We start from the raw sequence: 16006 nt of genomic DNA, 5'->3' as shown, positions 1-16006 counted from the left end.
TGTATCCCTTTTGACAACAGTCTACCTTTACACCTACTGTCTGACAAGTTGTTTCCTTGCTGCTTCCTGGATACAGTATCACAAAGAATAATCAATGAATACCAGGTGTTTTTTATGACTGTTGCTACTTTTCAATTCACACTATTAAAGTATTGCTAAATCAGTATAGTGTATCTTATATGCATTAAATTATAATATACTCATGTAACCTAATAAATGATAAAATGTGTAATGTGATTCTCTCAATTTATGTACGCCCTCATTTATGCCACTAATCTCATTTTTCTTTATAAATTGTTCATAAATGAATAGTAGTAACAGCAACAAAAAGGCTTTTTATTGCACAATATTGCTCTGTTTTATCGGAAAATACAAGAAGTTTAACAATATATATAATTTTTAGGCTAAAGATGTTTCCTGTAATTGGCGAGTTACTAGCATTTGGATGCATATGAAAAAAAAGTCAAAATTATTCTACTGCATTTTTTACTGCATTAACATTTTATGATTTTAAGTGTGTCTCAATGTAGTAGTTTTGAGGCAAACAAGTACCACAGTACAATAATTTTGACACGGTCCCTAAAGGAACAATATAATTATTACCATGTATTTCCCTACTGAAACCAGCTACAAACATTTGATCATAAAGTTTATATAACATAAAAGATACCAACTTTGATCCAAGTCTCGTCCACAATCCAATTATTATCATATTATATCTGAAGCAGATTGTTGAAAAGTTCAAACTTAGAAAAGACAATATACCTTAAATTCCTTTGCGTAGTCTAGAGTAAAGGTACCTAAACATTATATTATGTTGTGTTGTTGATCTTAGATCCCCAACTTGACACCAACATGCTCCATTAACCTTGAAAAGAGCTTTACTTTGGGGGCAGTATACTATTTAGTTGTTGTCAGTTGCCACGGTTCTTTTGATTGAAGGCACAGGTTCTATTTACAGGGCAAACAATTACAACTACAACACAATGGTACTTTAATGTCTTTGTTGTACTGCAGATCTAGTGATAATACCACATCCAGGTACTAATTATTTGATTCAATAAATCCCACTAAAAATCCATTCAGTTTCAATTATTGAAAATGTTTATGTTTTGTGTAAATAAAAGAAAATAAGGTACTTTCATAATGAGTTTAAACATCATATTTCTTTTTAAAAACAACATTTATTAGACGAAGTAAAGCACACACGCATTAGATTTTTAATCATAAACTTTTAATATAGTTTTATAATTCACATCAAACACCACACACAAGGGTAGTCACAATTGCATTACAATTGGTGCAGATAAACTCAATCTTCATATATTTATTTTATTTTACCAAAACCCACAAACACAGAAAGACAATGATGTAGAAATATTTAAACTTCTTAATCTTAACTATTTAATTTCAGGTGGGAAATTATTCGAAACAAGACATCAAATAATGTAATGCGTTTGTTACAAGTTGTTATAATTCAAGCCCAGCTTCTACAGACATACACATTGAAGTAAGTAACATTAGTAATGTTAATTAAAAAGTATGACATGGAAATATTAATCTGTTATACCTTAATTTCTAAATTTATTATTTTGTGAGGTGCACCTATTGTATAAACCAAGGTGTTTTTTTTTGTAAAGAAGCTTCAACTATATTAGATCAACCATTACCTATTTTACAAAACAATTTTAAAATTTATTATATTTTTCTACCACACCCCTGGAATGTTTCCTTTCATATTTCAATAGTGAATATAAAACTGTCAAGATTTAGTAGTTTTCTGTACAAATTTTGGACATAATTCACTTCTACACAAAACCTCAATCACAAACTTTTCATGTGATCAATTAATTATACCAAGGGAATTTAACAACAGGACACTGAGCTTCCCTTGCCACGGTGTAACAGTCCTTTGATCTTATGTCTGACTGCGACAAATACCAACACAGTACTATTCTATGTACATATTCTCTGCGGCACGCAATTGCCTGTTAAGAGGCGTGGAACTGATCGTGTCAAAACCACAGATAGACCCTTTGATCTCCTCCGGAGCTCAGTATCCTGTTGTTAGAATAAGCATACAGATAAGATAGTTTTTTCAACAAATATTTTGAGAACAATTCCTGGCCTTAAAACAGAACCTTAATGAACCCAGGACCTGGGATTGGTAGGTACGCATTTTCTTAATTATGACAGAGGCACTTTCTTACTCGGTAGTTTCTCGCTCAAGGCAGAACATAATATTAGTATTTGAAAAAACAATTGAACATAATTTCTAAAGCAAGTATTCTGAATGTACTTAATTAGTATAAAGTACAAACATAAAGGCCTATGTTAATATAAAATTCCTAATTCCCCCACAGGAAGCCCAAACAAAACACACTGATCTATAACCTTCCTGAGTCTACACACATATGTTATATACCTGCTACACCATACTATTAATTCCCTATATTCATATCTTAATCTATATATATATAATTTATTTTACAAACAAATGAAATAGTTTGTAGTTGCATTGTTTCCTACACCAGGATAATTTATTGCACTACAACATCAGCAATAAATTAATTTAGCATTGTTTATTTTTTTGCATTGAAAGCTCTGTACGACACTATGAAAAATATCAAGTATCGTATATTCTAGCTAGGCGTATACATGATTTTCTCTAAAAAGTTTAAGGGGATTCACAAAATACATTTTCCTATTAAGCAATTAAAAAATTAAGTAGTATCTGTTGAAAATTTTAAAAACAAAACTCACAATCGTATTTGTGATTGGAAAAAACTTGTTTCATTTGATGCATTTTAAGGCGGTTGGAAGCAAAATTTGAAATTGAAAATTGAATCTTAAAAAGTGTGTTTTCTAGGAAATAAAACAAGCTTAAATGTCCCAAATACAATAATTATCACAAGGGGTTGAGAATATATACATGTAGTGAGAATATTCCATATAAAGAGAAATATATTTACAATAAATTTTACCAAAAAGTAATCTTATAGCTATTTAAATATACTTTGTTTTACTTTTAAATAACAATAATTTTTTCATTTCAAAGACTTATCTACATTGATTTCTATTCATAAAAGGCATCTGATAATAATTTAAAGAAAATATCTTCTAAAAATATAAACAATGATCAAAAACATAGTACTTCATATACTGTACATATATTCACACATTTTTAAACAATTCAGCCCAAAATCTTATTCAATACTTTTGTTTTTGTATCTGCAAATAACGAACAAATTACCATTTCAAATAAAGCCTTGTCTACACTATCAAACTTTATTTGACAAAAAATGTGATGTGCTTATATATGGACATGAAGATGTCATATCACTACCATATTTGGATACATCACACTTTTTTTTCAAACTAGTTTGATATTGTAGACAGAGCTTTAGTATGTATCAAGATTTCAGCAAACAATATGCTATGCACAGCATCAGCCGATTCTTGAAAATAATGAAATAGACTGCAACATCGTTAGTATGTAATGTCACTTATCTTCAGGTCGCAAGTTTATCTGAAGAAGTTTAGTTGATCTTCTGGTTTCCGAACATAATGGAAATGTTATTTATTGTCTCAAGGTGACTAGTTTCAATACTGTCATTTTATAGTGTAATAACTTAGACTCCTAACACTGTTTAAGTGACTGTATTGTTTTTATTTGCTTTGCAGCAGAAGTTACAAGATGTTTTGTCTTCAAATTGTTCTATTCCTCTGGCGAACACATTGATCAGCTGACAGTGAACACTGTAAAAAAAAAAGAAGAGAACTCAACATAAATATAAAGGAAAGAAAATAGTTTGGTGACTACGCACTTAAAGGTTAGAATTTTAATTTTGTTGTATTAAATGTTTATTTAATTTGTACGAAAGTCTTAAGGGTGCTCATAGGGTGTACGCGCATTTTGGTTTACCGATGCCATTGAGCGAGAAGATGCAAGTATAGTGCTGAGGTCCCTCAAGTCGTAGCGCATCTCTTTTTTTCTAAACCCTGGATCCTCCACTGAAGTAGTTCACTTACTTAACATCTATCGCAGGAAGTCTCTCAATTTCTCCATCAATGTTCCAAGAGCTTGAACTGATCGTACTCGTGGAACGTGGAAAGTTGTAGCTACCTGACGACCTCCTAAATAAACCACTATCAAGGTCTAGGCTATCCATTGTAGCACTATAAGCTGGGATTGATGTCTCATCAGGTGTCAAAGGTCGGAATTTGAACTTCTTTACACGATGAACCTCAACGAAGTTGAAATCAAACTGAAATGTATAAGAAACAGTAAACTGTAAATATTTTGAGCAGTATTATTGTGGTACCAAGGATTATATTGGCATAATCAAGATCTAATTAAATGATTATTTGTGCTAATATTAAAAAGAAAACCTTATTTTCTTACATGGTCGGCCGATGAACTTAACCGCATCAAATGTCTGAGGTAGTTTAATCGTGAACATTTGCGAACAACAATTAAATCCACACAACCGTTACCAAGATGTGCTGCGGGCGAGACGCCGGTGGGTGATTTTTCGCACATGCCACTCACGAGGGCAGCATTCACGTACATAAATTCTCCCTTGATGCTACTCCAATTATCATGATCTAAATATTAACAAAATTACAAAGTTTTAATCATTGTGGTTTTTTAAACATTTAATTTCACTACATGACCAGACTACAAGAGCCATTATAAATATAACCAACTAATATTTTTTTTACCAGTTTCATCAAGGTCTATTTCTTCTACTCCTCCCTCTGCTTGCTGTGACCTTTGATTCGTATTTATATCTAACATAGATTTCTTCCGAGTACATATATTGCACCTGTAAATTAAAAACAAAATATGCATTAAAAAGTAGCCTCCAAGATTTCTGATGTACTTCAACACTAACATTTAAATTTCTTCATTTCTATTCCTCACCTCCCTTAATTATTGTTTAGTATCCATTTTCAATTTGTTCAATAAATGTTTTTTAAATATTTCATTTCATATAAATAACCAACTCAACGATATAATGAATCAAAACAATCTCAAGCAGTGTTTGTCAACGGCATTTATTTTCAATCAGCTTTTATGTATTGGAGCATTGATGCTTAACATAGTTTGTACTACAAATGTACCTTGCTCCACAAGGGTTCTGGTCCATAGGTGAATGACCTTCATCTGAATTTGGTACATACTTCACCTCTCCATGGTATGACTTGTTCCCCATGAATTGCATGGCGCCTATTAATGAAAATAGAAGACATTTTTAGAATCAAATCAAACAGTTTTTTTATAGTAAATTTGGTGAAATGCTTCTTTTAAGCTCTGTCTACACTATCAAACTAGTTTGACAAGTGTTATGTGCCCATATATGGTAGTGATATGACATCATCATGTCCATATATGGTCACAGCACATTTTTTGTCACATAAAGTTTGATAGTTTAGACAGAGATTTACACTTATTAGTGTCGATATCAATAGTTGTAAAATAAAGTTTTATTCTTCATTTCAGCCTACCTGCTAATTCATATCTTTTTGGGCCGACCCATCGGTAGTTCTCGCTTTCACGCACAACATCACCAAAGAACCCATAGCCAAGAAACGAGACTGTGTATCGCATCAACTCATTATCATGAAACACAGAACAGACATCCATTCCAAGAGTCTCTCCTAGAAAAGGTAATTAAGATGTCATATCACTACCATATTGAGAATATCACTACCATATTTGGGCACACTTTTTTGTCAAACTAGTTTGATAGTGTACACCGGGCTTTAGATCCAAGTTTAGTGGTAGATGTTTTAATATATTTCATTCTGAAGAAAGTAGTAATTTCTAATGAGAGAGAAATTAACAGAAAAATGTATTAACAAAAACGTCCTTGTGAATTAGTGATATGATAACACTTACCAAGTATAATTTGAAGTGCTGATGTCACAGGGTCATTGTACCCTGTAGTGTCATAAACAACAACATCTGTAGAGCCTAAAAAAGACAAATAAATAATGCATACAGTAAGAACAAATGTAATTAAAATGAATTAATTAATATTTAAAAAAACAAAAATAAGAATAAGATGTATGTACTTTTAAAATGCTGCCACCAAAACATATTTGAAATGTTAACACTTTTATAGATTTAAAAAAAAAACTAAAACCCATGAAAAATATGAATAAAACAAACACAAAAATTGCTCAAATAAACATTTAATAGAATAATCACCAATAAATTAAAAAATAAAGAAAAATTCTTTTATTTTAGTTTACCAGTTTGGCTTGCAAAATGTTTATTAGCTGAAAATATAAGATTTGTTTAAAAATTTTAAATTATTTTTTTTAAAGGTATAACCAACCAACCAAGCTGATAGGAATCCATCTTGTGCTGTGGCACGTCAATGACTTCTTCTACAGGTAGGCTTTTATTTATACATTTACAACTTGGGACTTCTTTTAAAAATAAAATGAGTATTTGTAATTACTAGAATACATTAATATCAAGGTTTTACAGTGCAGTATGTGACAACTAAACTTAAGCTCTGTCTACACTCTCAAACTTTATGTGACAAAAAAATGTGATGTGCCCATATATGGACATAATGTGGTGTATTTATACCTGCTGGGATGATTCCAATCTTCAGTTTGGGCGGAATCAACTTTGACCCTTGGTCATTGATATCAATCCCAGCATCCTTTTGTGTTTTGAGTATCAACCCATTGACAACTTCAGCAAATGTACCATCCCCGCCAACGCACACAATTCTGAAAGGAAAGTACTTCCAAATTATTATTTTTAATATACAGTATACACCTGTATAGGTTAAATTGTTTTTTACAAAATCCAATTTGGAGAAGAACACTTTATTTAGATACTGTAATGAATAATTAAAAAATTATTAATAATTTAGTTTGTTATGACATTTTGCCACTGCATAAATTTATTACAACATCTAGCAACATTGTCTGGGCGATGTTTAGCTTGTCAAAATAAATTAGCAATGTAGTCAATAAATTAGAAACAACAATTATCCTGTTCTATTTGGATAAAGATTCTTAGAAAAACATTGCGACCTAATACTCTACACAATGTTCACATTTTGTAATGTAAATGTGCTGAATCACCTAAGGCTAAAACAGGATTGATTGAAATTTTCTATTACATGTTGTCGATCAGTCGACTACTTGTGGGTAACCAAGATTCAGTCAATATTGTTTCTTCAATGAAGAACATGTATCTTTTTAAATATCCCATTTACATAAAACATCTCTTAATATGTCAATAAGTCCAGAAAAAAGTGAGGCAAACCTTTAAAATTCTATATTTCAAACTTTATTTTCTCATCTTTAGACGAATGAAAAATATATTTAGATTTTGTTTTAAATCTGGTTTTATCAACTGCTATGATCCTGAGTGTTCAGTATAAATACTTCTTTAGAGAACAAACATTTACACAAGGTGTTATACAAAGACTTAGGGAGTGGAACAATTATCTTACCCATCAACGCCATTGAAATCTTTGTCTAGCATTAGTTGCCATGCATGGTTAGCATGTGTAGTCTCTGAAAGGAGATCAGATTGTGTTGATAAATGGTTTCATTTAATACAATCATTCATGCTAAATGGATGTAATGAACTCAAAGTTGATAACTGAATGTATATTGTGCTATCAGAAGTAATGTTAATTATACATAATGATTTCTTTATCATTTTATCACAACCGTGTATATATAAACAGGTAAACGCTGTTGTAACCAGTGTAACACTATGCTTTGTACATTTACTGTCAAATATTTCAGAAGAACAATAAATAAGGACTCACCTATAACTTCAGTACTAATACCTGCAAGCTCAAATAAAGGTGCGACCTTCTTCTGGTATATTTTAGGGGCTTTCCCTTTCCCACCATAAGGATTAACGATCACGAATATCCGTTGTGGTCTCACTGGCCCTAAAGTAAAAGTAAATCTCATTACAAAGCCCTTATTATAAAATTAATAATCTCCATTTTGAGAACAATGTTTTTTATGACGCACAACCAATATTTACTTTGTCATGCAATATTGTAATAAAGTTAACCAGACTTTCGCTTTCTTCTTGTTTTTTAATATTTGGTTTCTATTAGTTTTTTAATTGAAATTGTAAACAACTTGCCAGTTTCAATTGATGTCTGTATCTGTTTCATCCATCTATCTCTTGTTGCTATGTCAGGACACACAAATGTTTCTGAATGTAACCTCCATTTGTTTCCTTTTTTTCTCTTCACAGAATAAACTAAAATTGGAAGAGATGGTAACATTTGTTTTCTATTGACAAAAGGTACAGTATTTTTGCATATCACATGTTTCACAATCTAATCAAGGCAATAGCTTGCCTTGATATGAACTCTGTTAGTCCTTTGATCTTATGTCGCAGCCACAGATAAACCCTTTGATCTCAGAGCTCATCATCCTGATGATCATTAGATTTCCTTGATCTAATTCACACTATACCCCACATGATTACAAATTCATATTGTAATATAACTTTGTATGAAATACATTTTTCATCAGGCTTTTTGAAAAATTAATTTCCTATTCTCGAAGCAAAAAACAAATTAATTTATTTATTCATTAGAATTAGATATAGTCTTAATGTGTCTAAGAATTCTGTACCAAAGTGAAACATTCAACTATATAATTAGATAGTAAATAATTTGTTCAGTTCATATATCCATGAATTGTCAAAAGTGTCCTTGAACAACTGGAAGAAAATTAACCTTATTGCCTAAAGCACATTACTACATACATAAATATATTATACAGTACAATAGACATAGAATATGAGATCCTGTTCATAAGTCCAGATTAGTATAATAATTGTGGTTTCCACCTTTCCTGATGTACCAGTTCCCAATATGGTACAAGGTCAAAGGTCCTTTAATAACAGTAAATAATCTCAAAGTACTGTATATCACCGTAATTATATTTTGACTACTGTAATTTTGCATCCTATTGCAAACACACTGCTACTGTACATCTAAACTCAGTTAATAAGAATTTAATATTAATTTTAGTAAAATAAGAAAACAGACCTGTAAATTCTCTATTGTTTGATTGAGAAGGTTTGTCTGTTGGTCCTGCTTTTATTGCGACTATTTCGGTAAGCTTTGCTCGATTGATGGATCGATCTGCAAAATGAAATAGCTGTTGAATTTGACGAAAGATAACATGAGCAGCTGAAGATTATAAAAACATTGTTGTCTCTGTTAATTAAAGTATCGGCGAGTAGATTTGACACCATCAACCTAACCAATGACCTTGATAAGCCAATCATAGCTGCTACCTAAAGTAACACTTTTAAGTGTTGTGTATATGCCATAAGAAATGTAAATTAATTGTTTAATATTAAAAAACCCTAGGCCTCAACCCGATAAAGGCCTCAACCCGATAAAGGCCTCACACTCACAAAATTGGCAAGCGAAATACAATGATTAAATTTAAATAACAACATAAACACCATATGGTTTGTCAACACATTAAAAGTGCGCTATATGGAATAATATAAAAGACGAGCACAACATAATACAGTATGGTTGATTTAATACAGGATATTTTAACATTCTTTCAAGTGAATTGGTATAAAATAACTACGTTGAAGACCTATTTTTGGCTTACAGTATGTTCAATAATTAAGTTTTTAAATTTATTTTAAAGAGAATAAAAATTTAGAAATAAATTTAAATGGATAAAATTCATAATGTTGGCAAAAACCCTCCAGTATGCCTAATGATATGCCTGTTGTAATATTGCTTTTATTATAATTAATTATACTGGTCTAAGTGGATACATTCTTTTAACTAATAAAATATTAACATTACCATGGATACAGTATTCAAAGTCAAAATTTTCGTATAAATTCTGCTCTGGCAAATCCAAAGAAAATTCACGCCTTTTTTCTGTTCCTAATTTAACAACCAAACATGAGAATCAGTTTGAAAATTATTATTTTAATCTATAATATATTACGAATGGCAATTTTTTTTTTTATTGATAATGATAAAAAAATATCTTGCATTAATTAGATTATGTTAATTAATAGCAACGATTATACTGGTATAGTACTTTAGTAAATGTTAAGATAAAATTGAAAGGCAAATTACTGAAAAAATAACAATGCTGACATGGGTATCAGTGGCTGGATCTCAATGGAGATATAAAATAAGCAAAAAGCTAAAACGATAAACAGCCAGATAAATTTGCAGAGCTTTTGGGCAACACTAGACCTTTATCAGTGCAAGTGAGAGTACTTAAAATATATGTATACACTGTCTTATTGCAATCTCAGTTTAAGTGTACACTTTTTAACCATTTAATGACTGTTTTATAGCTCAATTATTGTATAGTGGAAGGTCAAACAATTGTGTATGCAAGTTTGTGATGAAATAAAGGAGATGAAATTGTATTACAGGAATATAATTATAGGAAGTCCGGTAAGACACTTAGATATGCATTCAGGAGTGATTTATTGTGCAAACAAAGCAAAGGTTTTCAATGGCTTGTGAGTAATCTGGAATACTGTACTTTTATTACTATTTTGCAAATTATTAAAACTATTTTATGCTTTTTTTTTATTAAAACATTTTATGCTGTATAAAAAGCAATAAAATAATATTTAGTTTCATGGTTTTCACAAGCGCCTTGAGCACTTTTGTGGATATGTGCGCTGTATAAATCTTATTATTAAAATGTCCCATGTGAAGAACTGTCATAATAATAATATTCATATAACATATATAGTACACTAATTAAATTAGTACAGTATTAAAATAAATGATATGTGTTATCAGTTATAATACTAATAGTAATTTTTAAATTGCGATGTAATGTAAATGAATGTAGGAATTCTAAGAAATAGCCAAGCAATTTTTACTTATTGAATGAAGGTGTGAAATAGGAAGCCAAAACAAAAGCATTGTTTTTTATGAATGCAAGTGTGAATTAACAGTATAAAAGGAACTTTTGCCATACAGTATTTGTTTTATGTTATACTGTACAATAATATGCCATTATTGAATAAATTAATGTTTTTTGAACTTGAACTTGATTTATATGTATATTAATGGTTATTTTACTGTATGGAGTTAGTGCGAAATTTATTATTACACATGCAATCACTACTTTCTATATTCATTTATTGTTTTTTCTAATAGATTTTAGCATTATTCTTTGCTTCATGCAACTTAAAAATGCGATAAGGTGTATAGATGGTGTAACAATATAATTATTAATATTTCACCTTAACCACCATTTTTATGTATAATTTATTTTGTAAATAATTTGAGAAACGTTTTAGATAAAAAATGGCAAACTAGTTATGCCGCATGCTAAAGCGTGTTCATCTACAGTAAATAGTATAACATATAAAGGTGCAAACATATGTAATATAAGTAGTTCTATCTATAGACTAGAAAATGAAAAAGTAGGCGTTTCCCATCATCCTTTCAGATAAACATCATCATGATGTAGGCCTGCTAGATAGATGCAAACATAAGTTTTCTCAACAATTTAGCAAACACTATACATGGGCCTAGGCTTAATATACACAATTTTAGATACAACATACTAGGCCTCTGTTTTTAGTATAAGAACTTACGTCGTAGAGCCACTTTATCCCACGTTAGCACTGTGGAATTTAAGCAGACTTCGTATGGTTGATCGTCAATTTCCAGGACTGCGGATAGTGTTTCTAGTGCCATATCGATAGAAAACACCCATCATATTGTCTCCTTAACTTTATTGCTTTTCAATATACATATTTCTAACGTTGCCAATCTATTATTTTAATCAAAATTCACTTTTTTAGAGAGACTCCTGCAATCGGTTCTGTTCTTCGTGAATTATCTTTACATACTGTGTTTGTTTTGTTTTGTTGATTACTAGACAGCCAATCAAAACGTCTGATCGGCAATCAATTAGTGACACCCTAGGCTTCTATTGATACATATTTTTGATAATTAAAATCATATTATTTGACAGTTTATTAATTTTAAACAACACAAATAGATAATTTTAGGCCTCAATTACGTATTTGTAAGAATCTAGGATTGAATTACATTATCAATATTGTTTACAACATTACAAACGTTGAGGCATAATTTTAGTAAGTTAGGTAGCCTTGTGCGACGTAATCAGTATGGCGGATCTGAGTTTCAGAAACTAAACATTAAAGTTCCAAGTTAAAAGTCTGTTTTAAGTCTTTCTGCTAAGTTTTTCGATATGGCAAATTCAGAAAAAAGAACAACTACAATAGGTGGAGGGTTTGGCAGTACAAGTGCACCGAAAAAGGGGACGTATTGGAAGAAAGGAGCTGATAAAGTTCCAGGAAGGTAAGCCCACCCCACCCCCTCACAGAAGATTTTTTCGAAGGGATCGAGAGGCCTTATAACCCGATGAAGCTCAGCGGTTGACCGCCATGACGTCCTTAGGCCTAGCTTACAAAATTTATTTCCCTCAATGAGTAATTCAAATGAATACAAATAAATAGATATATTGTCATGGCTGTCTGTGTAGGCTAGGCCTAGGATAGGCCTAATTAATTAGCCTATTTGTTTTGTTTGCACCATGTTTTTAATTTTTTTAAAGACCCCTTCCCTGCAATTTTGGACGTTTTTTGGAAAATAATACATATATATCACTTTAAAAACATTCAACCATGTCATTTCTTGTCTTAAATGTACGTTTTATGGTAAATTATGATAAAAAGTGAGAAACAATGCACTACCTAAGTAGCTCGCGGCGATCGACCTCTCGTGGACGGTCTTAGGCCTAGCCTAGCTAGGCTTAGTTTTGTAGGCCTAGCTGGTAAACATCGGTAACGTACGAACATCGTACGCGAGCTATATACCTAGCCTGATGTTGTATAGTTGCTGCATTAATTGTCTTTCTATTTTTGCCAGACTCCGTTGATACAAATTGGGGAAAACCCGGTATTTTCTCTGAAAAGTTAGGAGTCTTCCATTTGTTTTGGCCTCACGATCGATCGAAAAGTGGGCGAATTACAGGTGAAAAACAAAAATATCAATCCGCGCGCAATGCATTTTGGGATTTATAGCGGGCCGCTATAATTATTAGAATCGACTTATTTTTCACATTTTTAACCGTTTAAAGACGAAAAAAGTTATCGCAATAGGACCATATAGTATTATTTTTACATTAAATATAGTTTGTGATCTTAAATTAGATCTAAAAAACGTAGGGAATGGGGCTTTAAATTAGGCCTAGAGGCTAGGCTAAATATAATTTTATTTTAGACCCTAAAAAATAAACGCTGTCCTGTGGCTAAAGATACGGTACCGTATCCTAACTTCCGTTTGCTAAATGTACGGTAAAATTGCATTACGTCATAATCAGCCAATGGGGTGCTGGGACGTGTGTGACGTCATCGTATAACCTATAAGGACTTTGGATTTTTTTTCATATCGCGTCTGTAGAGAATGCCTATCGGCGGCGCCAGGCTGCATGGATGTGTGCGCTGATTCTGTGACTCAGCCCCGGGGCTAGACCTAGTAATGTTGAATCCAGAAGTTTAATAACGGGCAACAACATCGATGCTGTATTAATAGAGCAAGCTCATGTGGTTGGTGGACGTTACATAAAGCGTTTAAAACATGCACTCAATCTCAAATATTATTTCATTACATACAGTAGTAGTAGTATTATAATCCGATATGTTGATAGCCAAATTAGAAGTAAAGGAATTATAATTCAATGTTGGCAATTGTGTTGCGTCTAGTTCATTCGTCCATAGTTACGAAAATTCAGTTATCTTTGTAATCCGGGAGAAAAAGCATGTTAGGCAGGGAGACGAGTTTAAAATACAGGAGTCCCCAGCCAAAACAGGAGTGTTGGTGTGTATGTAAATTAAATATATTAGCATGGAAAGGTCGAGACTGCTGTTCTAAATTGGGATTTAAATACAGAATTTCTGTGCTGCCTATGGAATTAGGACGGTTAGGGGAAGTAAACAATGACCTGTCCTCTTATAGAATAATGTTTGCAGAGTTTATTTATCCCCTGAAAAAAAAAATTTGATTGGAAAATATTAATATTGATTATTTTTTGTAAAACGTTGACCAATTTGATGCAATTTAAAAAAATATACAAATGTTGTTTTTTTTCCTCAATATTTTTGTAATGCTAACATTTTAATTAATTTAAGTACATTCCACAGAAAGATTTAATGCATACAACAAAACGCCTATACACAGTTTTGATTGCTTTTTAAGATTCAGAAATCCCATGCAAATGTTTGTCATCTCCCAAAGATAAAAGATAAAACTTCTTTTTATTGTGTAGCCTATAATAGCTCTTTAATAATTTGAAAGCTTCTCCATGCACTGGTATAATGTTCTGATGTTCTGATGTACTGTGTATAGTAGAAATACTAAAATTACATTATAGGAAGTAGGAAGTATTGTGTTATTAATAATAATATTATATGTCTACCATAGATCTATATTTGATTGTGTTTTAATGTTTCATACTTCCTCATTGTTTTACAGAGTATGTATACTTTTCTATTTTGTACCATACAGTATAAGACAAATATCTAGTTTGTAGTTTGTATAATGCCATCCCAATTAGTTTACCCCAGTGCAACTATCCTAGCCTCATACAATTACTGTATGTTTTAGATTTTTCCAATTAATTATGCCATATATTTGTTAATATTAACATTTTGACTTTATTTAAGTTGTTTATTTCATGATTGAAATTATTATTTTTTTATGTTCAGCGCATTTCATTTGGATGGAAGTGAAGTGTATGTTGAATTTATGAATTTGCTTTACTTTTTAATTGAATTTAAGAATATTTAATTTGGATTTATATTTTTTAATTTGACTTTGACATTTAATTTTGAACAGGGTTGGTTTCTAATTCCCTTTTCTAGAATTCTTCTAACCATAATGCACTGTTCCCACATTTGCGCTATACTACAGTTACCTGGTTCAACTCCATAGTGCATGTTTCGCATGAATACACACCAATCATACAACAAATCTTATAGTTCAAAAGAAGTAGTAAAAGTTATAGTACAATGTTGTTACTTTAGTACCCTGCAAGACCCCCATGAATGTACAGAATTAACCTATAGTTATTTATTATGCTAATTGCACTTTCACACTATATTGGTGACAACTTTTACTGAAAATGAACTACTATATTTTATTTATATACTTAGACTGGGAAGTTAAATTCCTATTTGTTATGTAATGAAGTGTTAACAAAATAACACATTATGTAAAGTGCATCATGAGAGGTGGTACTGCATGATTTACGGAATACAGGTTTTTTTTTATGTTTATTAAACTTCACTGTATTTTTGGTTTAACTAATATTTCAAATGTTTGGCGCTTTTCAAATTTTGTTTTTGATAACAAAAAGTCAAGAAGTAATATTACCGTAATAACCAGAGAAGTTATTGTATTAGACTAACATTGTTTAACAAAGAATTCTTTAAAATTGCATATTAATTATTATATCTTTACACTATTTTAAAAACATTGTTTTAATGAACACTGTAGTGTATTAATAATGTAGTAGCAAGTAATTAATTATTTACAAATCATGACTGTACTGTAGAAGTTATAAAGTGTGATATGACAATAGTTACAGTAGTATAATATAGCTTGAAATATAAACACCCTCACTCTTTCACCCTTTCCCCCTTTCCCAAACCCCTTTCTAAAAAATATTTAAACATGTAGTATAGTTAAAATACTAAATAGTTTTTAGTAATTACAGTTAAAACCATTTTTGTTATTGATTTTTTTTATATTTTATGTATTTGTATTTTAATATGCAAATTCTCTCTTATATCTCATTGGAAAGCACTTAAACATCCCAAAAGCAATGCCATTATAATCCTCAACTTTAGTAAATCGGTCACAATCATCAAGATATAATTGAACCATTGAGACCAATAGTCTATGCATGAACCAGTCAAGCGTTACATGTTCTAACAGTGATAAATTCT

At 31.1% G+C, this 16006-nt stretch overlaps 2 protein-coding genes and 1 long non-coding RNA gene across 6 annotated transcripts in view; 2 read left to right on the top strand and 1 right to left on the bottom strand.

Annotated features, from left to right (window-relative positions):
• Positions 1–1217: 1217 nt before the first annotated feature.
• On the bottom strand, positions 1218–11908 carry LOC144856062 (ceramide kinase-like). Of its 2 annotated transcripts, XM_078714037.1 has the most exons (14): positions 11624–11908; positions 9849–9932; positions 9063–9158; positions 8144–8263; positions 7812–7940; positions 7488–7551; positions 6608–6753; positions 5906–5980; positions 5512–5664; positions 5128–5233; positions 4726–4829; positions 4406–4608; positions 4033–4268; positions 1218–3759 (listed from the first exon to the last, which is right to left on the bottom strand). In XM_078714037.1, the coding sequence occupies exons 1-14, from the start codon at positions 11724–11726 to the stop codon at positions 3651–3653; spliced, it is 1728 nt and encodes a 575-aa protein (XP_078570163.1). In that variant the 5' UTR covers positions 11727–11908; the 3' UTR covers positions 1218–3650. The 2 variants fall into 2 exon arrangements, with proteins under 2 accessions (XP_078570163.1, XP_078570164.1); XM_078714038.1 differs by lacking the exon at positions 9849–9932 and having other exon boundaries at positions 11624–11902.
• LOC144856063 (uncharacterized) lies at positions 3692–8330 on the top strand. The gene is made up of 4 exons (XR_013614903.1): positions 3692–3833; positions 5507–5673; positions 6337–6405; positions 8258–8330. It is a non-coding gene; the product is annotated as an uncharacterized LOC144856063 (long non-coding RNA).
• A 263-nt stretch (positions 11909–12171) lies between the features above and the next one.
• LOC144855428 (TBC1 domain family member 22B-like) overlaps positions 12172–16006 on the top strand; it is a 33916-nt gene continuing 30081 nt past the window's right edge. For all 3 annotated transcript variants that reach the window (XM_078713285.1, XM_078713287.1, XM_078713286.1), the window contains exon 1: positions 12172–12356. In XM_078713285.1, the coding sequence (XP_078569411.1) occupies positions 12247–12356 (110 nt within the window). In that variant the 5' untranslated portion in view covers positions 12172–12246. The remainder of the gene's footprint in view (positions 12357–16006) is intronic.

This window comes from Antedon bifida, chromosome 11, assembly GCF_963402885.1.
Source record: "Antedon bifida chromosome 11, ecAntBifi1.1, whole genome shotgun sequence".
NCBI classification, from domain to species: domain Eukaryota; kingdom Metazoa; phylum Echinodermata; class Crinoidea; order Comatulida; family Antedonidae; genus Antedon; species Antedon bifida.
This window is presented reverse-complemented; position numbering and strand designations above follow the sequence as displayed.

What these genes read in the sequence shown, in the direction of transcription:
- LOC144856062 (XM_078714037.1), bottom strand. Translation starts at nt 11,726, where the DNA reads ATGGCACTAGAAACACTATCCGCAGTCCTGGAAATTGACGATCAACCA. An exon ending in AAAAAGATATGAATTAGCAG is followed by an intron (nt 5,234 to 5,511) that starts GTAGGCTGAAAT and finishes TTTCATTAATAG; the next exon opens with GCGCCATGCAATTCATGGGG. An exon ending in CTTCCTGCGATAGATGTTAA is followed by an intron (nt 3,760 to 4,032) that starts GTAAGTGAACTA and finishes TTTTTTTTACAG; the next exon opens with TGTTCACTGTCAGCTGATCA.